The 25966-nt window shown below is 40.2% G+C and overlaps 1 protein-coding gene and 1 long non-coding RNA gene across 5 annotated transcripts; one reads left to right on the forward strand and one right to left on the reverse strand.

Annotated features, from left to right (window-relative positions):
• The first annotated feature begins 1924 nt into the window (after positions 1–1924).
• LOC146373920 (uncharacterized) lies at positions 1925–23152 on the forward strand. 2 transcript variants are annotated; one of them, XR_014802216.1, is made up of 9 exons: positions 1925–2091; positions 2760–2852; positions 12504–12619; positions 12696–12833; positions 12983–13081; positions 13244–13344; positions 13421–13591; positions 14411–14530; positions 22528–23152. It is a non-coding gene; the product is annotated as an uncharacterized LOC146373920 (long non-coding RNA). The 2 variants fall into 2 exon arrangements; XR_014802215.1 differs by lacking the exon at positions 22528–23152 and having other exon boundaries at positions 14411–14640.
• LOC146373921 (uncharacterized) lies at positions 16160–25554 on the reverse strand. 3 transcript variants are annotated; one of them, XM_084950978.1, is made up of 5 exons: positions 25243–25554; positions 24126–24264; positions 19155–19337; positions 18354–18544; positions 16160–18226 (listed from the first exon to the last, which is right to left on the reverse strand). In XM_084950978.1, the coding sequence occupies exons 3-5, from the start codon at positions 19327–19329 to the stop codon at positions 17186–17188; spliced, it is 1407 nt and encodes a 468-aa protein (XP_084807104.1). In that variant the 5' UTR covers positions 19330–19337; positions 24126–24264; positions 25243–25554; the 3' UTR covers positions 16160–17185. The 3 variants fall into 3 exon arrangements, with proteins under 3 accessions (XP_084807104.1, XP_084807101.1, XP_084807103.1); XM_084950975.1 differs by having other exon boundaries at positions 16160–18229; positions 25243–25543; XM_084950977.1 differs by lacking the exon at positions 25243–25554 and adding an exon at positions 24602–25224 and having other exon boundaries at positions 16160–18229.
• Between the last annotated feature and the right edge of the window lie 412 nt (positions 25555–25966).

A 25966-nucleotide genomic window follows, 5' to 3' on the forward strand; every position in this document is an offset into this window, starting at 1 on the left:
TTTAGAAATATTCTGCTGTCACTGGCCATGAAGCATCAGTTGTTGCTTGCTTATAACCAACATGATTCCAGAGCTGTCAGACCATTACTACAGGCTACAAAACTGTCTACAATGGATGTTAGTGTGCTGCGAGAGGATATCCAAGAAGCACTGCAGGCTAAGTTTCCTGGTGAGACATGTGTCCAGATAGCCAAAAGTGTGTGTTACAGAGGCACCAAGTACACTAGTGGAATGATCCTGGCTTATGGTTCCACTGGTGGTCTACCAGATTTTGGGGAGTTGATCCAGATTGTGGTTTTGAAAGGCAATGTGGGATTCATAGTGAAAGGTGTAACTGCTTGGTCAATTGAACATCTGAGGAGCTATGTGCTTGAGAAAACTGGTCCAGTGAAAGTCATAGAGGCAGCTGAGTTATCAGACACGGTCCCCTTGATTTCTTACATTTGTGGCGGAACAACCATTATGACTCTTAAGTGCAGCATTTATGTTCCATAAATGATTTCCATACTTTGTGTGGAGATTTTCAGCTGAAAAAAGACAAACCCAAATCTCAGTCTTTCTACTATTTTCAGAGATGGCATATAGTTAATTGGCTCCTAGTTTCCATACATGGAGATCAAATTTTATTATATTATGCACTATTTAGCTGTTACTAAGAATTACAGAAACATGTCAAAAATTTGGTCTACAGGTTACCTAATGTCACAACCGTCTCAACTTCGAGTGATCCTTGCAGATCATGATGTCCGTAAAGTTGTACTACCATCTGGAATCCCAGAAACGGTGGATGACCTTTATTCAGCCATCCGTGATACCTTTTCCATTACAAGAGACTTCTGTCTTCACTATAAAGATGCTGATTTTGGTGATGAGTTTTTTACCCTTGTTTCGACAACTGACCTTAAGGACAAGGACACAATCAAGATTGTGTTTCTCCAGGACCAGGAGCCTACAATAACCTTGACCTTAAGTGATGTGACCAACATGACTGATAATCCATCTGAGGAGGACTCTGTTGACACCTCATCTGTGTCAACTAATGACACTCTGATTCTTTCCGCATCTGAAGATAGTCCAGGGCACCGTTACCAGCGCTGGCCTGTTCAGTTTCAGATTCCCAGCTTTTCTGACCTCACAGAGATCCAAATTCGGTCAGCCAATGAGCGCTTCCAAAAAGATGGGACTCTTCTCCCTACAAAAGATTTAATTCCACTGCTTCCTGACATCCTTAGAAAACTAGCAGAAGCTATTTATAAGTATACTGCTTATCCATCCAGTCTGCAGATCAGTGAGGTTGCAGAGGCCCTGACTCTAAAGCATCCCTGCCTGAAAGAACCAGGGTCCTTCAATGGATGCTATGGGTGGGCGCAGCGTCTAAAGTACAAGATGAACAATTTCAGAAGCAAGCTTAGAGGTCTCGGCTGCCCTGAAGTTGAAGTAAACTCACTTAAGAGGAAAGTGACATGTGACCAATACCCGGCAAAGAATGTCAAAAAACCAAAGAAGGCTGAGGTGAACTACGTACCCCCTCATTCTCAAGGTGAAACTAGTGAAAGTTTGGAAAAAGAGAGAATCGAGCTACTGAGTGAAGTGATGAAAAGGGACAACTCCAGAGTGGTAGCTCAGAAAATGGACAAGACGTTCAGCCTTCGTCAGGAGGAAATAGTGAAAGAGGCCCCTGCCATCAGTGACTTCATGAAGCGCTGGCCTGCTCTTTTTAGCGAGGTACAGGTGAGATAAAATGTTTATTAAACCAGTGTTTTTGTGTTGTGGATTGATGAAATTACAAATTGAAGTCAGATAAATAAAAAAATTAGAAATGCATATATTTACACCTAATACATTTAAATGTTTACAAATGCACATTTGGATTTTCATTTATGAATTATTTATACTTATGTCTCTTGTTGTATTTGATTCTGGTGTGCCCTGCAGATATGTGAAGAATTTAAGAGGATAACAACAGTCAGCCTTGAATCAACCTTTCTGGCCAGGCTTGACCAATGCACCCCAAAACTGATGGCCTTGACCCTGTCAAAAGGAGGAGCTGCAGGTCTGAGGATGAGGCAGATTAAGGACATGCTTCTGCAGGTATAATGAATAACTTTATGAATAGACCTTTATTTGCATCTGCCTTACTTTTTTCATGTCAAATGTTGATATGGCTGCTTTGAACAAGGTCCATTGTATACTAACACTATTTTTTTCCAAAATTGTTCATATTTTGGTTACACTTGCATCTAGGGCAGGGCAAAAGAAGAAAATATGTCGTCTGTACAATATACACTGTTTATTATTTTTAAATAAAGCTCTATGATTTACATAAAGTGTTTCACACGCGCAAGCACGTTAACAATACATAACATGGAGGAAGACTGTATCTGTGCCAGTTACATTGTAATTGAATGAATGGATATTTATTGTTATTATACAAGTTCAGAGCACAAGTACAACAAAATGTATCTTTATTTTAGTGTTTTTACTTATGAAGAAGGAATGTCCAGGTGACAAGCGCAGCGTTTGTCAGATCTCCGCAGAGTGAGACAGCCATGCCCCCCACTGTGTGCGGAGTAAGCAGGTCCCAAACAATAAGAAACTCAGGAGAATAGCCAGATCACCTTTTCCACCTTATTCCAAATGAACTTTTTTATTATTTAATTTAAAAAATGCTATATCATTATGGATAACATTTTCAGTATATGAAGTAAGCTACTTACATCTGATTTTTTTTAACACATCTATTTTTTTCTATCAATCAGGACAACACAGTTGAAAAGCGCAGAGAAATTGCTATTCGCTGCCTCATAGTCTATCTTGGAGAGAAGGAGGAGGATCTTTTCAAACAATACAGCGTAAGTACTTGAGTTGGTTTTTAATTTTTTGTTTAGTTTTGAATGCATGTCTCTGTAGGGTCTTTGTGTTTTGTTCATTGGATTTTCTGTTCAGAGTTGAGTATTTAAGTCATTCAGTGCCATAGACGTCTTTAGACGTCAAAATGAATCCGAACGCTCAGTGCCATAGACGCCTCTTGAGCTTTTTATTGAATTGAGAAGGTGGTGGAGTTGATTACATGGATAAAATCCCACCAGCGTGACAGTCGGCTCTACTGAGAACGAGTATTGTGGCGCGATTTTTGATCCAGCTCATCATTTCGAGCTTGAGGTGTCTGCAGCCTGACGTCATGGTTTTTCTAGCGATTCCAGTGAACATGAACCGGATTTATCTGACCAGTATCTCCTGTTAGAAACTTCTGAAGGCAGCAGGGACCAGAATAATGAACGATTTGCTGCATAAAACACACAGAAATTGTTGATAGACGAACCGATGGCCGGGTGGGGGGTGAACAGACTAAGTCGCGCACTCACTTGTGCACATGCGGGAGTAACACACACACACAGACTCTCTGAATCATAAATCAGTCGCTTTTTTCTTATATATTTTTCAAATGTTGAAATTGTCTATAAACAACTATTTTTATACACAAAATAATCTGCCAAAAGTACATTTTTACAGGTGATTTTTTTACTTTCATAGTAGTAAAACATAGTTGAGATGTTGCATGAATCATTGAAACACGAAATATTTACATCAAAGTCACTGATCTGCTAGAAAAACCTATTTACACAAAGCGCTTTTGATCCAGAAACAGGTGTTTTGTCATGAAAGTTTCTCTTTTCTACTGCAGATTTCTAAATAACAGAGGTAGAAACATTTTTTTTTGCTGCTGAAAGAAGAGAGACTCATTTTTGTCATGGTGGTTTCAGAATTCACATAGTCATAGAACAAAATATTCTGTGAGCCTTCAAAATCAGTGAAAAAGCTAAATATCTCTGGCACTGAGGGGGGTATGAAATCTGAGAGTGGCTGGCACTGAATGAGTTAAGGGACATTCCAACCCTAAGTGAAGATATGTCTATTGCCATGTATAAGTGAGAAAAAAGCATTTCAGAATTACAATCCGAAGATGTTTATTGCCATTGTCATTGAACATAATTTGCTGAATAGAAACCTGTTTCCGTGATAAGGTGCAACATAAACACACAGGATAAAAAATTTTGTAGCCAGCGCAGTCATTTTCCTGATCTGGCAGCAGCTTTAGCAGAGCATAAACAATGGAAGTGAATGGCAGGTACTAGCATTTTGTGTGCAAAAGTGATTAAAATCACTCAATAATGATACCAAGTATTCCTGGGGAGCTCAACAATCATGCTGACTGCAAATGAAAAGTATGAATTGACATGAAGGATTTTCAGGAGCCGATTTAGACTTGGGACTACATTACGACAAAGCACTGCTGTAAGCCTCCACATGGTTATAACACAGCAGTTGAAGCCACTGCCGACCAGTGTCTATAAACCAACATGCTATTTGTGCAATATTTCTTCAACAAATCAAAGACCCATCCATTGTTACTGCAGCTTACTATGCTTGTATAGTAGTGGCTGTGTGTGTTTGTTTATGGAAGCTGGAGGCTTTTTCAACTGTTGCGTTATATCCATGCACCATGCAGTGGATGCTTACAGCGGTGTTTGTCGTAACTGCAATGTAGTCTCAAGTCTAAATCAGCTTCTGCAAATCTTCCGTGTTACTTTTGCACTTTTCATTTGCCGTGAACATGATTACTGAGCTCCCAAGAAATATTTATATATATAAAAAATCTGGTAATTCTTTGTTTTTACATTCATCGGGTCCCAATATGCCCAAATATCAAAGAGAAATATAAAATGAATGCCATGGAAGAGTTTGGGTCTTAGGAGGATAACTCAAACTTCCAAGTTAGGTATCTCAAAATCTAAATGTAGAAATTTGAGTCAGTTTGACTTGACTTAGGTCTGCCCAGGTGATCTACCAATACATTAGGAGTTTTAGGTGATGCAAACATATAAGCGAGGTTACAATTGTCACAGTTTGTTGCTTGCATATTTATGTTTATACCGTTTTAGCCAATATTAAAGAGAATAAAGTTTTGTTTTTTTTGCAGTGGACTTTAAGTTAAAATTGGATAAATGCTTTTCCACATATATTGTGATATCTGAAATAGCACAAAAGAAACAAATAAATAAACAGAAAATATTCACATGAACAAAAGGAGTCTATAGAGATTCTATATAGCTGTTCTTGCAAAAGCAAAATGTGTTTGGCACCACCATGCATTCGGATCGCAATTCTGATTGCCAAAGCTGCCAGGCAGGAAAGAGTTAAAATTAATAAAATTTAAAAAAAAACAAACAAATAAACATACATTAAAAACAAGGTTCAACAGTTGTACTGAAGCTGTAGAAAGTTCTTTAGAATAAAGCTGGAATATAGTTATGCTGCTTTTACAAAACTTTTAAACTTTATGTCTTGGTTGTTTTTTAATCTGTCCCTCTTCCTGTTCTGTTTCTATGTCCTCAATGTCACTCTGGTACCAATACGTTTAAGCTGAGGTATCAGACAGAGCACCTATGCAGGGATCCATAAGGCAAAAAACTATTTCACACAGAGCCAATTTATAAATATGGGGTATGGACTCCCCTTTTGCTGTGCTTAACTAGCTTTTAGAGGAATACACAAAACCATAAAAAAACAAGTCTGCCCCTGAGTACTTTTAAAATGATAATGATAGCTGGAGTGTTGCATAGACCTAAGTACATTATGATGTAAATTTAACAGCTTAATATGGAACACACTGAATGATTATTTCATTCAAAACCCAAACAACTCTAACAGAGGACCTTCATAAGTTAGAGTAATTTAGAAATGCCAATAATTATATTAATCCAGTGTGTTTGGGTTAAATTTTTGTAAAAGCACTAATTTAATCTCATCCCTTTTAAGTCTAGTTACTATCTAAAATATTTATATCCGGTCTCGCTGTTTTTGTTGTTTTTTTTTGTTGTTGGTTTGCTTTTAATCTTTTGGACAGCTTTTGTTGATTATATCGTAAAATATAATGTTTATAATAGTCACAAATGTCATTTGTCGGTATCCATAGCCAGTTTTGTCAGTAATCTGACTGAGGTGGTTCAGGCCTATGCATAACAGCAGTGGGGACAGAGGATCTCCTTGGTAGATCCCGCACTTGATGGTGACTTGTGCTATGGGGTTGAAGTCGGCCTCTAGTATTGTATGCCCCATCCCCACTGAGTTCCTGATGAAGGCTCTTAGGGTCCTGTTGATCTTGTATAGTTCTAGGTTTTTCAGGATCCAGGTGTGGGGCATTGAGTCACAGGCCTTCTTGTTGTCAATCCAGGCACTGCACAGGTTGGTCAGTCTGGTCTTGCTGTCTTGGGTGACTGTTCTGTCTACCAATAGATGGTGTTTAGCTCCTCTGGTATTCCTGCCAATTCCTTTTTGTGCCCTGCTCATGTACTGAGCCATGTGCCTATGCATCTTAGCCACTATGATGTCTGACGGCAGCTTCCATGTGGTACTGAGGCAAGTTATTGGCTGGTAGTTGGATGATCCTTTCTGGGGATCCTTGAGGATCAGGTCTGTCTGGCCTTCAGTTAGCCATTCTGGGTGACAAGAATCTGGTTCATTTGCACTGCCAGATGCTCACAGAGTGCAGTCAGCTTCTTCAACCAGTAGGCATGAATCATGTCGGGTCCTGTGCTATCCAACCCTTCATACCCTTCATACATCCAACCCTTTCTTGGATGCCTGCTACTGTGATGGTTACTCGTCCCTGTTCAGGCAGGTTGCTGTGTACTGCTCTTAGATCCACTAGCCACTGACCATTGCCATTATGTGTTGCTCAGTCTGCAGCCTTGGTTATGCTGTTCTCATATTGTTCCACTGCCACTGAGAGTACACCTTGGATGGTTCTGTGGTGAACAGCTGGTTTATTCTTCCGCCTTCTATTTCTCTGGTATACCTCTCAGCTGGCCAAGGCTGTGAGTCTTGGCAGTTTTCAAGACCTCATGAATGTACAGTTACTTGAAGAGTTACTTGCTGTACTTCTTAGCCAACTATCAGAGCTGCAGAAAGGTACAATTAAGAAGGTGCCTAACTTACCTCCATGTTACCTTGATCTTAGCCTCTAGTCTCCTTCTCCATGGAGGGTACAGCTCTTTGTGGCTGTTCATCTTGTAGCCAAGAATCTCACTAATCACTTCTGCCGTGGTGTAGATCAGCTGGTTAGTCTCGGTAATGGTCACAGTAGGTATTGGCTGTAGTGCTGCATTCACATCAGAGGGTACTTCACGTAATTTTGGTAACCATAATCTTGGTAAACCATAGGTAATGTCACGGTACTGGGCCATGAGGCCCAGGGTTTAAGTTCTAATGCTTGTTTTTGTATCCACATGTGTAGTTTAACGCATCTAGTTGTTTTCTAGTTTGCAGTTTAGTCCTTGGTTTCTTAGTCCCTTTTGTCATCTCTCCCTGGTCCGTGTGTCTACCTGTCATGTTTCATGTCTCTGGTTAGGTTAAGTTCATGTTCTATCTCCATGTCTATGTCTCTGTGTTCCCTGTTTTATTTTGAAAGAGTATGGTGTTCTTTGTTCATTGTAGTTAGTGTTACTCTCCCCTGTATTGTCATTATGTTTCCTTCTAGTCAGCTGTGTTCTCATGTGTCTCCACTTCCCCTGATCACCTCATGTGTGTATTTAAGTCCTCAGTCTTCCTTTGTTCGTCGCCGCGTCATCTGTTCTACTTCCCCATGTTACGCCAGGTTTCCGGACTCTGTGCTGGTCATGTCCATGTTGCTTACGTGAATACGTTTCATAGTTCTTTGTTGTTCCAGCACAGAGTCCTGTTCATAGTTGTCTCCGTCATGTGCATCATTGTCACCCTGTCTTAGCCTTCCCTGCTGTCTGAGTTAAGTGTCAGTTCTTAGTTTTCCCAGTTCAGTTTCTAGTTTAGTTTTGCCTCAGCGCTTTCTGTTGTTTGCGACGTTAATCAGCCCAAATAAAGGCTCGCTTTTCGTTTCAAGTTCAGTACTGTCTCCTCGTCTGTGTCTGCACCTGGAACCTCACACTCCCACACACGGTCCGCAGCCTCGCTTCTGTCAGTCTGCCCCAGGGCAGCTGTGGCTACAACTGTAGCTTGCCTCCACCAGTGTGTGAATGTGAGAGTGAATGAATAGTGGAATTGTACAGCGCTTTGAGGGCCCTGAAAAGCGCTATATAAATGCAATCCATTATTATTATTATTATTATTATTCAAGGTTCCAAGATTATGAGCTTCGCCATGATCTTATCTTTAAGGTCAGTTCCTGTTGTACTCAAGAATCCTTCTGTCGTACTTGGCGCTTGGTACCCAATCTCGGATGGGAGGGGTGATGACAATATCTCCCCCCTGACCTGTCGTGCTGGCTCCCCCTTGCCATAGTATTTGTGTTTTACCTTGTCAACCTCTAGCCATATTAAAGCAGTTCCTTCTTCCGAATGTTGTAACACTAAGCTGCAAGTTGTCAATCTGGATTCTGTGTATCAAAGACCCCATACGTCTCACATCCTATTCATGTAACCGCTTCTCCTGGGGTTACTTGCTTAGTAGCATTCCAACAGTGCCATGTTGTCTCTTGCCCACTTATGCCTTCTTGTTCCAACATCACAACAGACTCTGTCCAATGAGAAGTGTGTGTGATTGTCTGTCCTACCGCACTGTTTGTACAGCAGAGGATTGTAGTCCATCAATGTGCGAATGAGTGTGTGTGTATATGTATATGTATATTGTCTCCTAGTATCTTGGGTTAGCACGCCATCCAGTGAACACTGGAACAGTCTGAGATCCAGACTTGCTGAACTGGTCCTTAGGTTCATCCCATATAAAAACCTGACCTATAAACAAGATCAAATATATGTCACGACCAATTTAACCCTCATGAATTAAACTAAAGTAGTGTCACACTGCAGTAACTACTATTCAGATAAGCTATCATCAATTCAGTCAAGTTGTACAACATCAAATGTCAAGGTTCAAAATTCACAGTATCAAGGTTCAAAATTCAGTTGTAACCTGCAGTAATATTAAAGATTTTCCAGAAGGCTTCAAATGTTCAGTATCTATAGTCACCGTATAATTCACTTTTATGGTAAACATTCATTACATCAATCAAAAAATAACTCACTGTATCAATCAATCACAAAGAAATAAGTGTTACCCCTTTCAAGAAATGGAGTTACACACAAATGCTTATCAGAAACTGAAGTGCAAATAATCAGTTTCAATAACATGTAAACACAAGAACTCAGTCTATGCATAGGAGCATTAAAACAGATGTGCCTAATCCCACTTGTACCGTAGGCCTAACAGTACAAGTGGAAATACACTAAAAATTACCCACACAAATTTATCACTGAACATAGTAAAATACCCGATTGACATCATAACAGTATAAGTGTAGTGAAGTTGATTCTGGGGTAGGATTTTACATGATGTCCACAAATGCACCACTGACATCCACACCTTCCCAGCCGATAATTAGCAGGCTTATAAGAAACAGCTGCGCTTGACTACCAGAAGGAGGCATTTGGCAGTCTTGTCCATCCAAGGTAGCTGAGAGCATTAGGCAGTTAAGTGCTGCAGATCTCTCAAGGAAAGCTACTCAGTTTAGTATTGCCCTTTAGAGAGTGGTAAGTGGGACTCTTGTGTTCATCATAACGTGGCCTATAGTAGGGTGGTTGCAGGTTTGCACTATACTGCTGCTGTCTTGTCATATGCTGTTTTGTTTGTTATGTGATGCTTTTATAACGAACAGTACTTTGGGGTGTATGTGTTTTATGTAGATCTTTTATTAATGTGTGTAACGTTTTATTGCTTTAGTGGAGGTGCGGCGCTTGCTGAGGGGCTAGGCACGTGAGGTGGAATCCCCTTCCCGATGCATGCGAGTGTACACACCGGGCATAGGTAGATTGCACCATTTAGAGTTTAGTGTGAGTGACAGTGAGGTCTGCAGTGAAGTTACACGGGTGAGTAATTGGTGGCACCTTTGGGCACTCCTCCCTGTAGGTTGTCTCCTCCACTATTTTGTTTAGTTATTCTTTTATCATGCGTGATTGTTTTAGGGTAGCATCGTGGTAGGGAGTCTGGTCATTTTAATCATCGTTTGTTAATAAAGTGTTTAACTATTTTGCCGTCTCAACCCTGCTACCCTAGGTGCCTTCCTGATTTTATAGTTATGTTTTTAGTAGTTCCTCTTAATAAATTTTGATTTGTAAACTTCCTTTGTCTCACCTACCGTTAATAACGAGTCTGTGGGCTTTGGTAGCCAGTGCAATACGTACATTGGCTAGAGAAATCTTTCCTGGGGTGTAACGCCCTCCCCCAGGTGGCGTTGTCAATATCTTAGTTACCATCCCCAGTTATTCCTCATCGCGACATCACATAAGGAAGCAGCATAAAGTCTCTTTACAATTATTTCCCATAAAACAATTTTCAGCTGCTCTAACAATCTACAGCTTTTCACAGGGTAATGACTTGGTTAGCGATCTAATTTGCATAACTATAGTGCATTTCAGAAGCTATGTCCTAATTCATAGGCCGCATTCTTCCGAGGACCCAGGCTTTTCGGCCTATGTGGGCCGGGTCCTTTGAAGACTGAGAAGGCCAGAAGTGCGAGGCTGTGAAATGGGATGGTCTAGCCTTCAGATTTGCGTCACCAACTGTCTCGATGGAGTTTAATAAACTCGTCTGGTCTTCGCTCGCTAATATATAACAGGACATTGGAGTAAATTCTCGACCATCTCACACTTCTGTTTAATCAGTTTTCTGTTTGACGTTTATTCAGCTGTGAAACTTGAACTTTAATCACAGCCAAACCGATTTACTCAGGAACAAATAAAACACTGAAAAAAGCCAAACGGTAACATTTTTAAGTTATGTAAGGGACTTGTATATCACGTTAAACCAGAGTAGCGAAAGACCACGGGGGTTTGAAAATGATGTGCCAGGAGTAGAGCGGGGCAATATGACCAAAAATGGTCATATTGCCCCGCAAATTGGGCGCAAATTGGATGACATATCGGGGAGGCACACTGCAGTGAGTTCTCAGAATCGGCTCCTTGAGCACAAGAAATGACAACATCACAGAACGCAAGTATGGCGAAGCTCGCGGCTCTCCAACGGGAGATTGAGAGACCAGTGTTGGACTGTAGAACTGCTTTGAAATTCATATGAGCTGTTCGCACTAAAGTAAAAAGCACCATCACTTCATGCGGATACCCCTTTGGCGCCAGCGGCGGTCTCAAGGCTGGAGCTGAACAACAACACCTGATAACGACTGTGTTTAGTCTGTTCCTTCCCATTCCATGCAAGGCCACCTGGGTTGGCTGGAAGACTGTTTACTTAGCCTAGCAGGGCGAGGGACACTGTCTCAGCTGAACTGTGGACACGCACGCACGCACACACATACATATGCACAGACTCATCCCCCGTCCCTTTCCAAACGCCTTATTCCCTTCTGATGCTGCACCCTTTACCCACCCCTGTTGCTTGTCATGTGTTTCTTTGGTGTATTAAGAGTTTTTTCGTGTGTGTGTGTGTGTGTGTGTGTGTGTGTGTTTTTTTGGTTTTTTTCCTCATCTTTCCTCATGTGGTGCATTTTCCATTGTTATACCTCTCTGACCTGTCTTCCCCATGTGATGTTTTGTGTAATGTATGTATGGTCGGAGGGTAAGATGGCGCTGCCATTGCGTGCAATAGGTCGGCAGCCTTATGAAATTTCCCCTTGTGGGACTAATAAAGGTATATCAATTCAACCACTCATGTGTCTAATTAGCCACATTTAGCTTACCGCTGTCGAGTGGGATGCTCAGTGTTTACGTGACGCCATGGCTCAGTAAACTCCCCGTTTTCACTCCGTACTCCACAACAACCAATGCAAAACAATACTTGGTGAACAATATCAAATTAAATGGTATTTCACTCGTTAGAGGTCATTTTCTCCAGCTTACCAATAAAAAAAGTTTTAGCCCGTCTGCTCTGCTCGGCTGTAGAAAGCAAGAGACTGAAAATATGGGAGCTGGCGCTGAGGGAGAAGAACTGCCTAGAGCTTAAACAAGAGGAGTGGAATAAAACAATAGGCTCTCATCAGAGCTCATCAACACTTGGAAAAACTTAACTCTTGTTTAGCCAAAACACACATCACATATAAATCTGTGTCCCTTTCATGTTTAAATAAATATATTGATTTTGTTTCACTGTCATTAAAGAAGGACAGTAAGAGCAGAAACAATGAACATGACATGTTTACTTTTCTTTTTTTTTTTAAAGATGATTTTAGGAACTGGTTAACAGTGTCCTTGTTTTCTTCCCCCCCAATGGTGAAAACAAAATTCCATACAAATCAAATCTCAGCCTCTTGCACCATCTTGTGGACAGTCAAACATGTGTAGCAAAGTAATATTTGTTAATATAAGCAGGCACAGGTGGCTGTTCAATTTACTGCATTCCTGCTGTCATATTTATGCCATTACACACCACAAACTGTCCAAACTAAAACACAAACATTCAACACTGGCTGGCATGTTTTATATAGGAGCTCAGTTTTCTGGCATCATGCTGTTGTGTTTCAGGTCCAGGCCTGGCGTTCATACCAGGATACCCTCAGGCTGTAGCCATGACTCCCCTGCCTCAACTGTGGTCCATCTGTTTCTTTGTTATGCTCATTCTCTTGCGTCTGGATTCACAAGTAAGACACACACAACTTTGAAACTTTGCATTTATGCGTTGCTATTTACTAAGTGTTTTGTCCATTCTCTGCACAGTTTGTTAACATGGAGGTGGTGATGACGTCCTTTGTCGATATGTTTCCCAAAGTGTTGCGCAGAGCTGGCCGAGGGGAGATTTTTCTCCTTCTCTACTGCCTAATATGTTTCTTCTCTCAGCTTGTCATGGTTACTGAGGTCTGTATGTAATGTATCACTGCCAAAAAATGTTTTGGAAATGTGTGTGGGGGTCTGAAAGAAAATATTTAAAAATTATATCCTAAGTTTCTGATTTTAGATTTAAAACTAAACACATATGAAATAAATATCTGTGTCATTGTCTCTAGGGAGGATTGTGTTCCAGTTGTTGGACTACTATGCTTGTAATGGAGCCTGCATCCTCTTCCTATGTGTGTTTGAAACTCTGGCACTGGGTTGGATATTTGGTAGGTGTGCTCTTCCATATCGTTCCCTAGTGATGTCGTGGTGATGACATGATCAGGGAAATTTTCTCAGATTTATCTTGTGGACACTGTAGACATTATAGTGCCGTTTAACACCAAGTGTGATCAATATATGTTGTTTATCTTGTTTGTTCTCCTATTAAGGAGTAGATCGGCTGTATGACATAATAAAGGACATAACAGGAACACGAGCCAACTACTTCTTTAAACTCTGCTGGCTCTACCTCACACCACTGGTCTCACTGGTGAGTTGGGCTTTAAGTGTTAGGATGTCAGCACTCAATTCGCCACCAGCTAAACCATCTCCTTTTGATTTCTCAGGGCTCTTTTATATATTCTTTCATTGAGTACCAGCCTCTGACCTTTAATCGGAGGCACATCTACCCATCCTGGGCATATGTGCTGGGGTGGATACTGGCCCTCTCCTCCATCCTGCTTGTTCCAGGATGGGCCCTGTATAAGCTGGGCACTGAGACTGGGATCCTAAGTCAGGTGGGATGACTGTGGTATAAGATTAAATACAGTGTGGGAAATAATTATTTTATCCCCTTCTGAATTTGAAAGTTTGTTCACTTAGAAAGAAATGAACAGGCTTTATTTTTTATGGTTGTTTCATTTTAATAAAGACACAGAATATCAACCCCAAAATTAATAAAATAACGCATTACGTGAAAGTTATAAATGATTTGTATCTCACTGTTTTAAATAAGTCTTTGATCCCAAAGCAAAAATGGGAGTATATTGTTCGTGGCAAGCAAGGTGATTGAACATTTCTTGTTGGTAGTCACCAGATTTGCACACTTGCCAGGAGGGATTTTGATCCACTCTTCTTTACAGAAACTCCCTAATTCGTTTAGATTTAAAATGTGCTTATTTAGGTGCTGCTTTGTTACCTTGGAAGTATGTTTTGAGTGACTGTCATGTTGAAAGACCCACCTTCAGTGTTCTGGCTGAACGAAGGAGGTTGCCGTCCATGATTTTATGATACACGGCTCCAACCATTGTCCCCTCAATACTATGAAGTCATCCTGTAACCTACCTTACTGTTTATTTCTTTGTGAGCAAATTTTTAAAATTCAAATAATTATGTACCCCACTGCATATTGTTAAACAAATGTATAGCTTACGTGCCTACACTAATTTTTAATCACAATATGCAGCCATCCAGCTAACTAAATGTAGCTGCCTATGACAAGATTTTAATGACTCACATCGCAGCTTATGTTGTAGCCTTTCAGAATTGTTATTAAACTTTTAAGTATGATACTGTCACAAACAAACCTGTTTATGTATACTTCCTACATTTTGTAGCGTTTCCATCATCTTTGCCAGCCAAATCTTGAAAACTCAGCGAACCAAAGGAAAGAAACTGGGGAGCAGAGCATCAGAGAAGAACTTCTGCTGTAGTTCAAACTCAACTGAGAGAAAAAGGTCATCTGGTCCTTTGGTTTTTGCTACAATTTGGAGCTGAATGTGATGTGTCTTTCCCTGTTTACCTTTATACAACTGATTGTATAAAAGATAAAATGTTAAAATTTGAATTGCAAATGAGATTGATTTAATGGTATCCACCAAGAAAAGTGTAAAAAATACAAAGAGCTGATTGAGTTACAACTTTAGTTTTGTCTGAAGCACTTAGAGCAAGAAATCAACAAAACATAAAGGCCCACAGATGTGGACCCTATAAAGAAATTTAAGTTTTCATTTTTATATATCAGTCCTTTTTCATGTATGCCTTGTTCCAGTATCCAATTTATCTTCAATGAGAGATATTGACATGGACCTTGTTAAGCCAGGTGATGTCTGTAAATATCCCACTCATGATCCTCACTCATAGGTTTGGGCAGCATGGGGGGCACAACCTGGGGACCCTTACTGGATCCATGCTCTGGCCAAAACCCCTGACCAACTGTTCGAAAGACTGTGGTGTTGCCACTGCACTATCGAGCTGCTATTTTTAATTCCAAAGTGGTTGCAATGGTAATAAGAGCATTAGGAGTTGTAACCCCAAAACTGGAAGACTGACTCCAACACATTCCAGGCACGAAATCAAAGGTCTCTGTGGACAACAGTCAAATTCCCAAGCCTCTGGTAGAGGACCCAAGCTCGTGAAGATGTCTCACACATCTCACACGCACAAAATGGAGGACATGCAAATTAATTTAGGTTACTTATACTTTATCTTTTAGTAGGGTTAAGTTAACTGGTGATTCTAAATAGCTCCTACATGTCTCTCTGTGTTAGCCCAGCAACAGACTGGTGACTTGTTCAGGATGTAGCCTGCCTCTCGTCAAATGGTGGTTTCGATAGGATCCAGCCTATATTTTCTCTCCATTACAATAAAACTACCATGAAAACCATTTTTAGTATGATGCCTAGCAACCACCCATTTAATATAGATAAGAACCTTAAGGAGTCTAAGCCATTCCTGTGTGCCAAGTATGATCGCTGAACTCCAGACTGTGTAGGAGCTGGCAGTCAAAACAAAATTAAAAAAAAAAAAAAAAATCATCACACACAGAGACAGACTTCATGTGTTATGATAAGATGGTAAATATCGTTTTCATATAATTTGTAAATGATTAAGTAACTAAAACATTCAGGCCACGTAGAGACCATTTTAAGCTTTATGAAAGCGCCATGCATATGCCTAAAATCCCATTCTGGTACAGTGCTTAGACCCTAGAGGAGTAAAATAATCGAAGGGGGTGCCACATCTGGTCTATACTTTGATTAAATATCAAGGACCAATAGTATAAATTGCTCACTCTTTCCAACGGCCTCTGTACATAGTGTACTTTTCATATGTCAGCATGTTATTTCATTAGGAAAAGAACACAATGTAGACAAGGGTGACAATCCACACAATCCAGCAAATGGAAAGGAAACTATTTCCATGGCTTTCAGGAACCAGAGACAGTGCTGCACTTCTACCACATGCAGCACCCTGTCAGTTTCCATAGCAGCAGCTAGAATAACTCAAGGTTAAGTAAACATGTGGCACAAAAACACAACAATAATATGAGACTCACCTTGAAAAGCTCCACACTGAAATAAAGACCATTTTCCCATATTGTTTTATTTAAATAGCTTAATTATGAAAACTTAGCATTAAAAACCACCTTAAGTTTCACAAATGTGTTCATATGCAGAAAGAGAGAATAATCTTGCACATACCCCATGCATTAAAAAAACAAAACAAAAACAACAGCATACGTTTATACTCAAATTTTTACATTTATAAAGCAAAGTGTGGTTTTCTACGAGCAAAACAAATGACCATATAAAAGCAACAATTAGTGGCTTGATCAAAAAAAAAAAAAAAAAAAGTAAGACCAAAGTAAAAAATAAAGGGGCTACATGAGAGGATGTGGTACGACTGAATACATAGAGCTTGTTGCAGAATTGCTTCCATTATCATGAGATGTGTGCTGTGTTTGTAAAAGAAAGAAAATTGTTATAACCAACAACAACAGCATGATAGCCTGTGATGTAAATGTGCCCCTGTTTAAAAAAAAGAAAAAAAGCTTTAAGGCTTTGTGGAAAAGAGATTGGACAGAAATCCACATGTCCAGTGTAGTGTTGTGCAGTTTATATTTTGAGTCTTTAGCTTCAGCTGTGCTATCAAAGGCACAGAATAATCACACTGATGTTGGTGATACAGGTATAAAAGAACTGTTTCTATTCATCTTTCCCTGAATATGGTTGGTTTGAAACAACAGCAAAACAACCAAACTTGATAATATATACTGCAGATGTCACCACTGCATGAAGTGCCACTCCCCTTCCCTTCTCCCAGGGAAACACGTTTTTTTCTCTTCTTTAAGTGCATCTCAAGCAGACATCGTACCATCATCTGTCATCAGATGGTGAATCTGGTCTTTGATTGCACTCAAGTGCATTAAGCCATTAGTTAACTCGGAAAACTGTGACATGCACAGTAAGGACTAAAGCTACGTCTTTGTTTGATTTCCATGGACCTACAGAGATTTTCTGCATGACTCCTGTAACGCTGGGTTTAAAATATTCATAAAACTAAATGTCCACAACTAAAACTCACCCTTCAAAAAGGCACTGCCAACTGGGCTAACCAGTAGAACTGTCAGGAGGTGTAAAGCTGGCTTTGTCTAAGGATGTCTCACTGGCCTTGAGCTTCCTGTCTTGTTTTGACTGTGGCTGTTGTTGTACACCACAGTGTTGCTCTGGCATGGTGCTGAGAAGGCACGTTGGCAGGGCTTGTGTGGTCTCAGCAGCTTGTGGCCTGTTGGTGTCTCCTTTGGAAATCCTTTCTGATGGACTGGCAGATCCTGGCACAGTTGAGATTTGGATATTCTGCAGGATTTTAAGGTTGGGATAATTTCCTGACTCAGCCATAGCTTGATGGAGGTGCTCCCAAATAGTGATACCATTTAGATTGAGGCTGGGGTTGCTGGCAGCCTGGCACAGCAGCTCTGTGTGCTGCCGCAGCTGGGAGAGGTCCCGCTCTGTGGCGTTGCTCTGACGCATCAACTCCTTTGTGCACAATGTAATGTCCAGCAGACCGGACTGTCTGAGGATTTTTACTGTGTTGAGAAAACGTCGGTGGCGAATACTGGTGGTGGCATCTCCGTTAAGTCCAGCCGAACTGGTTGTGAATAACGAGTAGCTGGTGTCCTGACTGGATACAGATGGGGATCTCTGGCTCATGGAAGTAGGGGTGGGACTTGAGGCAGACAGCTGATATTGGGGTGGAGAAGAACACGGCATGCAAGTCGCTGAGAGTGCCAACTTAGGTTGTTTATGAAGGTGCTGCTCTGGCAGATTTCGGGTCACAGACGGGCCATCACTCTTTTGTTCTGAGCACACCCTCTTGCTGAGACTCTGGGATTCGTGGATTGAATATTTATCCGGTGGTTTCTTGCTGGGATGTGGCGCTATGCGTGGGTAGGAGTTCAGAATGGGTAAGTAGGAACCAGGTATTTTCCTTTCTGAGACATTAAACTTTCGGGACAAGGGCTTTGATAGCTGGAAGGTAGCAGGCAACAATCCTGGCTGCTGGAGAAGGATTATTTGACGAGAACCCGAATGGTTGATGTCAGTGACGCTGTTTCTCCAGAGAAGCTGGCCTCTTTTCTGGGTCACATCTGACTGCTGGAACAAAACAGGAAGAGAAAAGTCAATATGACACACTGGTGAGGAGCTCCACAGTACATCTGATGTGAATATTATTTTTCTTTCTGAAAGACTATCCTGTGTTGGTTGTATCCTTCTTTACCTGGTTAAGCATCGTGTTCTTGATCATGTAAACAGGTGGCTGGTCATGACCATCAGGCATCACAGAATGCTTTCCAAGATTCCTTTGCATACGTTCTTGGTTTTGTGACGTTTCTGCATGTTCACTGGCTCTGAACTGGCTTTTGTTTCTCTTCTGGTCCTCCACATCTGCCTGTTGCCAGTCTGAACCATCTGCAGAAAAGTTATTACAGGAAGAAATGCTAACAGCTGAACACCACATTCAAGAGGATAGTTGAACTTTTTGTGACACAAAGCAGCAGAGAGATGTTTTTTCTTCCCCTCACTACCTTATCAGGCAGTACCAAATCAAACTAGGCAAACATTTGCTTTATTCTCACAAAAGGGAAGACAGGAGCGACATGCATGCTTTCCTACAGTCAACACTTCTTTTGTGGTATCAGTAACACAGTGTTCGTATTTCTGTTTTATTTATTTTCTTATTTGTATTTGAAATAAAAAAAAAAGTGCATTAGATGCTCTTAAGTGACTCAAGCCACACAAGAACGTCCAACAAAACTCATTGCATTATGATTTTCTTCTAATCAACTTTCACTGTGTCCCTTAGGAATGTCACATAGATGAAAATCTAACCCCAAAAGCTACAACTATATATTTGTAATAACCTTTTCACTTTGAATTCAAGGAGATGCTTTAGACATTATTCCAGCAAAGTTGAAGTGAAGGTATCAATGCTTGCACTGGCTTGTATATAAATCTAAAAAGCATGGTGAATAGCTATGAAATAAAATATGAAGCGTTCGCTATATCGACTTGGACTCACCAGAGAAGCCCGAGTCCTTCTCGGAGCTGCAGTGGGAGCCCCTCCTGCTTGAGTCATCTTTGTCTTTAATGTCACGTATAGCCAGTAGAGCTGTATTGTTGCTCTTATCTTTAACTTTCTTGCTGGGTGCAGCACAAGGGCTGTGCTGATCCAACGGAAGCTGTTCCTTTGGCATACTGGACCCTATCAAGAAAATCAGAGAAATTTAGATAGCTCCTCTGTGCTAAGATGTAGGAAATAGTAACCCTAAACAGGTTTACCATACATATAATCCACAAATAAACAGCAATATCCTCATACTTCATACTATAGGAGGGTAACTGTTTCAGTTTAATTTTTTATTTTCAGTTCATGTATGGTTAAAATTCCTTAGACAGCAACATTAACCACAGTGTTGAACAGATGGTCCTAACATCACTCACTAAGACACAGTTAGACAGATACTTTTTAAGTCCTAACCATAAACCAGATCTTGACATACATTTAGGACTCTATTAAGCCATGTACATGCCCATATGTTTTTTTAATTAATTAATTAATTAATCAATTTAAAAAAAAAAAAAATCACAAAACTGGACTTTAAACAGTCAAAGTGTGATTGAAGCACATACTCTCAACTTTAACAAAAATGTTGCACAAATTCAGATTCAGAGGCTCAGAAGTAATTGGACAAATCCCTGATGCCAGGCGCGTCCCAGCCCTGTGTTTTTTTTTCCTTGAGAAATTAAACAGATAAACAGATCCATGGTTAATTGCAAGAGCTGTTTTTCACAGGGTGTCCTTTCACTGGAATGAAGGTCCAAAGAGAGAGTGTTGCAAGTGAGGCTGGAAAAAATGAAATCAAAAAAAAAAAAAAAAAACTATTAGAAGGATAGCATACAATGTTTACCAACACTTTGGTAGATTCTTGCACGGGTCAGTGTTTCCTGAAAACCCTCTCCTGTCTGATCATTTCCTGATAACATTTACATTTACAATAATTGATTACACAGCAGTGGAGAGTAGACTTTATCAAAGTAGATGTCTTTCTGAAAGCGCTGTAACTAAGTTTAAGAATATAATCTACCCACTGTTATCATCTTCAATGCCCTGTACCAACACAGAGCAGAGCAGCTATCTGAACGCTACCCCAACAGAGGTCGATTATCTCGTTAATAATTTCACCTCCTCACTACGTACGACTCTGGATACTGTAGCTCCTGTGAAAACTAAGGTCTCAAATCAGAAGCACCTGACTCCGTGGTATAATTCTCAAACACGTACCCTAAAGCAGATGACTCGTAAGCTGGAGAGGAAATGCCGTGTCACAAATTTAGAGGATCATCATTTAGCCTGGAGAAATAGTTTGCTGCTTTAGAAGAAAGCCCTCCGCAAAGCCAGAACATCTTACTATTCGTCACTGATCGAAGAAAATAAGAACAACCCCAGGTTTCTCTTCAGCACTGTAGCCAGGCTGACAAAAAGTCAGAGCTCTTTTGAGCCAACCATCCCTTTAACGTTAACTAGTAATGACTTCATGAACTTCTTCACAAATAAAATTTTTATCATTAGAGAAAAAAATTACCAATAATCATCCTACAGATGTAATATTATCTACAGCTACTCTTAGTACCATTGATGTTAAGTTAGACTCTTTTTCTCCAATTGATCTTTCTGAGTTAACTTCAATAATTACTTCCTCCAAACCATCAACGTGTCTTTTAGACCCCATTCCTACAAAACTGCTCAAAGAAGTCCTGCCATTAATTAATTCTTCAATCTTAAATATGATCAACCTATCTCTAATAATCAGCTATGTACCACAGGCCTTCAAGCTGGCTGTAGTTAAACCTTTACTCAAAAAGCCATCTCTAGACCCAGCAGTCTTAGCTAATTATAGGCCAATCTCCAACCTTCCTTTCATATCAAAAATCCTTGAAAGAGTAGTTGTCAAACAGCTAACTGATCATCTGCAGAGGAATGGCTTATTTGAAGAGTTTCAGTCAGGTTTCAGAGCTCATCACAGCACAGAAACAGCTTTAGTGAAGGTTACAAATGATCTTCTTATGGCCTCTGACAGTGGACTCATCTCTGTGCTTGTCCTGCTAGACCTCAGTGCAGCGTTCGATACTGTTGACCATAATATCCTATTAGAGCGATTAGAACATGCTGTAGGTATTACAGGTACTGTGCTGCAGTGGTTTGTATCATATCTATCTAACAGACTCCAATTTGTACATGTAAATGGAGAGTCCTCTTCACACACTGAGGTTAATTATGGAGTTCCACAGGGTTTGGTGCTAGGACCAATTCTGTTTACATTATAGATGCTTCCCCTAGGCAGCATCATTAGAAGACATAGCATAAATTTTCACTACTATGCAGATGACACCCAGCTCTATCTATCTATGAAGCCAGATAACACACACCAATTAGTTAAACTGCAGGAATGTCTTAAAGACATAAAGACCTGGATGGCCGCTAACTTTCTGCTTCTTAATTCAGATAAAACTGAGGTTATTGTACTCGGCCCTGAAAATCTTAGAAATATGGTATCTAACCAGATTCTTACTCTGGATGGCCTCCTTACCTTGGCCTCCAGTAACGCTGTGAGGAACCTTGGAGTCATTTTTGACCAGGATATGTCCTTCAACGCACATATTAAACAAATATGTAAGACTGCGTTCTTCCATTTGCGCAACATCTCTAAAGTTAGAAATATCCTGTCTCAGAGTGACGCTGAAAAACTAGTTCATGCATTTATTACTTCCAGGCTGGACTACTGTAATTCATTATTATCAGGATGTCCAAAAAACTCGCTGAAAAGCCTTCAGCTAATCCAAAATGTTGCAGAAAGAGTACTGACAGGGACTAGAAAGAGAGAGCAGATTTCTCCTGTTTTGGCTTCCCTTCATTGGCTTCCTGTTAAATCCAGAATTGAATTCAAAATCCTGCTCCTCACATACAACGTCTTAAATAATCAGGCCCCATCTTATCTTAATGACCTTGTAGTACCATATCACCCTATTAGAGCACTTCGCTCTCGCTCTGCAGGCTTACTTGTTGTTCCTAGAGTATTTAAATGTAGAATGGGAGGGAGAGCCTTCAGTTTTCAGGCCCCTCTTCTGTGGAACCAGCTTCCAGTTTGGATTCGGGAGACAGACACTATCTCTACTTTTAAGATTAGGCTTAAAACTTTCCTTTTTGCTAAAGCATATAGTTAGGGCTGGACCAGGTGACCCTGAATCCTCCCTTAGTTATGCTGCAATAGACGTAGGCTGCCGGGGGATTCCCATGATGCATTGAGTTTCCAGTCACCTTTCTCACTCACTATGTGTTAATAGACCTCTGCATTGAATCATATCTGTTATTAATCTCTGTCTCTCTTTCACAGCATGTCTTTTATCCTGTCTTCCTTCTCTCACCACAACCGGTCGCAGCAGATGGACGCCCCTCCCTGAGCCTGGTTCTGCCGGAGGTTTCTTTCTGTTAAAAGGGAGTTTTTCCTTCCCACTGTCACCAAAGTGCTTGCTCATAGGGGGTCATGTGATTGTTGGGTTTTTCTCTGTATCTATGAAGCGCCTTGAGGCGACTTTTGTTGTGATTTGGCGCTATATAAATAAAATTGAATTGAATTGAAGACGACTAAGGCTAAAAGAAGATGACTAAAGACCATGATAACCAAGGACATTATTTCCTTGGTTGATAGGAACTTGACAACAGCTAACCAGGTGAAGAACAGAGGAAATAGGTGAGGCAATCATTGTCAAGGTAACAATCAAAAGACACATTTAAGAATGGAAATACAGAGCTGATTACACTCAAGAACGGGAAAACCAGATAAGACTTTACAAGAATATACCAAAGTTAGTCTGCACCACAATGTTGAGAAAAGTATTCTCAAAGACAAAAACAGTCCATGAACCAAAGCATACTACATCATCTGTCAAATATGGTGGAGGGGGTATTATTCCAGTGGAACTAGGTCACTAGGATTTCTTGATGAGATGTTTGCTGATAGAAGAAGAGACAAGAGGAAACGTCTGTCCAGATTCTGCACCTCACAATGCAAATGGATACGTACCCAAAGCCTACTGCAAAAGCAACTCAACAGTTTCTAATGGCAAAGAAATATTTTCTTCAATAGCCAAGTCTGTCCCTTGAGCTCTGCTCAACAAAGCAATGTTCGATCATTTAATGCAAAACTGAATACAGAAAGGCCCCCAAACAAGCAGTGGCTGAAAATGGCCGCAGTAAAGGCCTGGAAGAGCATCTCAATGAAGGAAATGGCATTTGGTGACGTCCACGGGTTCTAGACTTCAGGTAGTCATTTAGTGTGAAGGACTTTGGTAAATAAATAACACAAATAACAATTCTTATATTTAAAATTGTTTGTCAAATTATTTGTAAGTCTCTTGTAATAGTTGTAATTCCTAAATAGTAAATGCAAATTGCATTTAATTTTTGCATGCCTTCAGCTTACTCCAACCACATATTGACAGTTTGATTTATAACAAACTTCTACAGAGGGAAAATTACAAAAATTTCTTTACCCAGTAAATTGCTGACCTAATTGTATAAAGCCCAATGCCTTTGGAGTTAGCTTACAAAAAAAGTACTGTTGTTTGCACCACAGTACTCCATGGTGCAAACAACCAAAATTTCTGCCAAAGGCCTGTGAGAAATACCAGCAAACAGACATAAATGTTAGTTGATGGATCTTTGCTAAATAAATAAAAATAAGTTTGTTTGCAAGACACTTGCTGACAGGGCAGTATATGTGTAAACAATAGTTCAAGATTATAGGAAAGACAACAGAATTACATACCAGTATGACCAAAATATCTGATCTTGTTATTCAATTAGGACTCAACTGTACCATGTATCAGCATACAAATACATATAATTATATTAGGAAGTTAAAAAAAAAATGGGTTTCTGGTTTTCTAACTTTCCAACAACACATTTCACACACACACGTTTGCAGCTTACCTGCTTGACCCCACACCACTGTCTGCTCAGCTGTGATGTGTACTCTGCTTCATGTGCTGCAGGCAGTCACTCAGCTGGGAAAAACTATGGGCCAGCACCATTTCTAAATTGCCCCAAGCATGTCACCCTGCATTATGTTCTGTAAAACAAAACGTAAAGGACGAAACAAGTAATCATATCAATTCACACTGCACAACGCAGGCACCGATATAAATAAACTGACATGATAAAGCTCGGCTTTAATTTAGATACTAAAATGACTCACAATTAGGCTGTAATACACAGAACTCCTCATGTTGCCCACAAACTGTAGCTACAATCTGATATTATCCCTGTGTGCTCTCTACTGTGATTTCTCTGTCTCAAAGATGAGTTGAGATGATAACGATTTAACTACAGCAGCATGCATGGTTGTGCAGTTGAAGGACTTTTAACTTTAATGGCTGCTCTTTAAGAATTTAAAGATATTATCCTACCAATCGGGTGGGCTTGACTGATGACATCATCACAGCATTTATGATATTATCGGGCTGGTTCCATGAAGGCACCACAGCCCGCTGTCAGCTGAACAACACCACACTTCCCCCCACCCCCCGTGTTATGTAATACCCAACTTTAAGTCCGGCCCTCTTCTTACATACACTTCCTCTCACACAAACAAAAACATAAAAAAGACATTTAGTATCCACGGTGGTAGCAATATAAACGCTGTGTGTAGATTATCTGTTGACATAAGCTAAACGTAAAACCTCTGTACGTAAAACAGCCAATTATACCATTCTAAGGCTTGTTTTCTAGATTCTCTGCTTTTTTTTTTAATGCTGTCCATAAACGCTCAAATGTTATAGCTGTTGTATATCCAGTAAGTATATTTTATTATATGCGCTTTGTCAAATTTGCGGTTTTAAAACGCTTTGAAATTAGGCAACGTCCATCAAACTGTTTAAGTTGAACACCATACGCGATAAATTTCAAAATAAAGCGCACAGCTAAAAAAAAAAAAAAAGAAAAAAAAAAAGAAAAGACGCGGTTCTGTGAATAGTATCACATATTTTATACACTACTCTATGCAATATATAGTTGTTTGTTGACTTTAGGTTCTTCCGTCACTACTTACCTGTACTTTTATCCAACCGGACAAACTGCGACGCTTTTGTTTTGAAATTACAGTGGCTAAATTTTTCCTAGCTTGACGTCGCCGATCCCAGAAACGATCCGAAAAAGTGAAAAAAAAACATTACCAGTGTCCGCACGCTGTCACTCGATCCTGTAAGTATGAACAACACTGTGGGAGGACAGCCCAGCGGCGACACAATTAAACGTGTGTTCGGCCTGTTTTACCTTAACTGAACCCACAGCTGCCTGTTGGACCACCTACCACACACACGAAACGAGCTCTCTCCGCCAGCTAAGCTCCCATTGGTCCGTGACACAACTCCAAGAGCCAATCATAGGAAACACGTGCGCAGGAAGGCAGCGCTTGTGCAGGAAACCAAGAGGGTCAAAAGACACATTTGCGAAAGGTGACACTTGTCTAAACATTAAAGTGAGAAAGAATAAACTAATGTGGGAAACTTAAAGTAAAAAATGTTTAAGACTGAGATATGAATCCTTTAAGCATAAAAAACGCACCTCACTTACGAGATGGATGATAACAAATGGCCGAATTTCCATCTCTGTTCACTTAGTTACTGGAAGCCTTTTACAAAAGCAATTTCTGTAGTTAAATTGATGAAAATGCCAAAGATAACATGATTTTGACTGGTATAAGAATATTTTTCCACCAACAAGGTGATTCCTAAAGAAGCAACTCTGTTTATCAATGTACTGGCTTCATCGAG

This window comes from Perissodus microlepis, chromosome 14 (assembly GCF_051167445.1).
Source record: "Perissodus microlepis isolate ML-2025 ecotype Zambia chromosome 14, ASM5116744v1, whole genome shotgun sequence".
Lineage (NCBI taxonomy): Eukaryota > Metazoa > Chordata > Actinopteri > Cichliformes > Cichlidae > Perissodus > Perissodus microlepis.

Bases quoted from the DNA above. Each gene is read 5' to 3' on its own strand.
- LOC146373921 (XM_084950975.1), bottom strand. From the start codon at position 19,329: ATGCCAAAGGAACAGCTTCCGTTGGATCAGCACAGCCCTTGTGCTGCA. The intron at 18,545-19,154 runs GTGAGTCCAAGT...ACTTTTCTGCAG, and splicing joins GAAGGACTCGGGCTTCTCTG to ATGGTTCAGACTGGCAACAG. The intron at 18,230-18,353 runs GTAAAGAAGGAT...GTTTTGTTCCAG, and splicing joins AGAACACGATGCTTAACCAG to CAGTCAGATGTGACCCAGAA.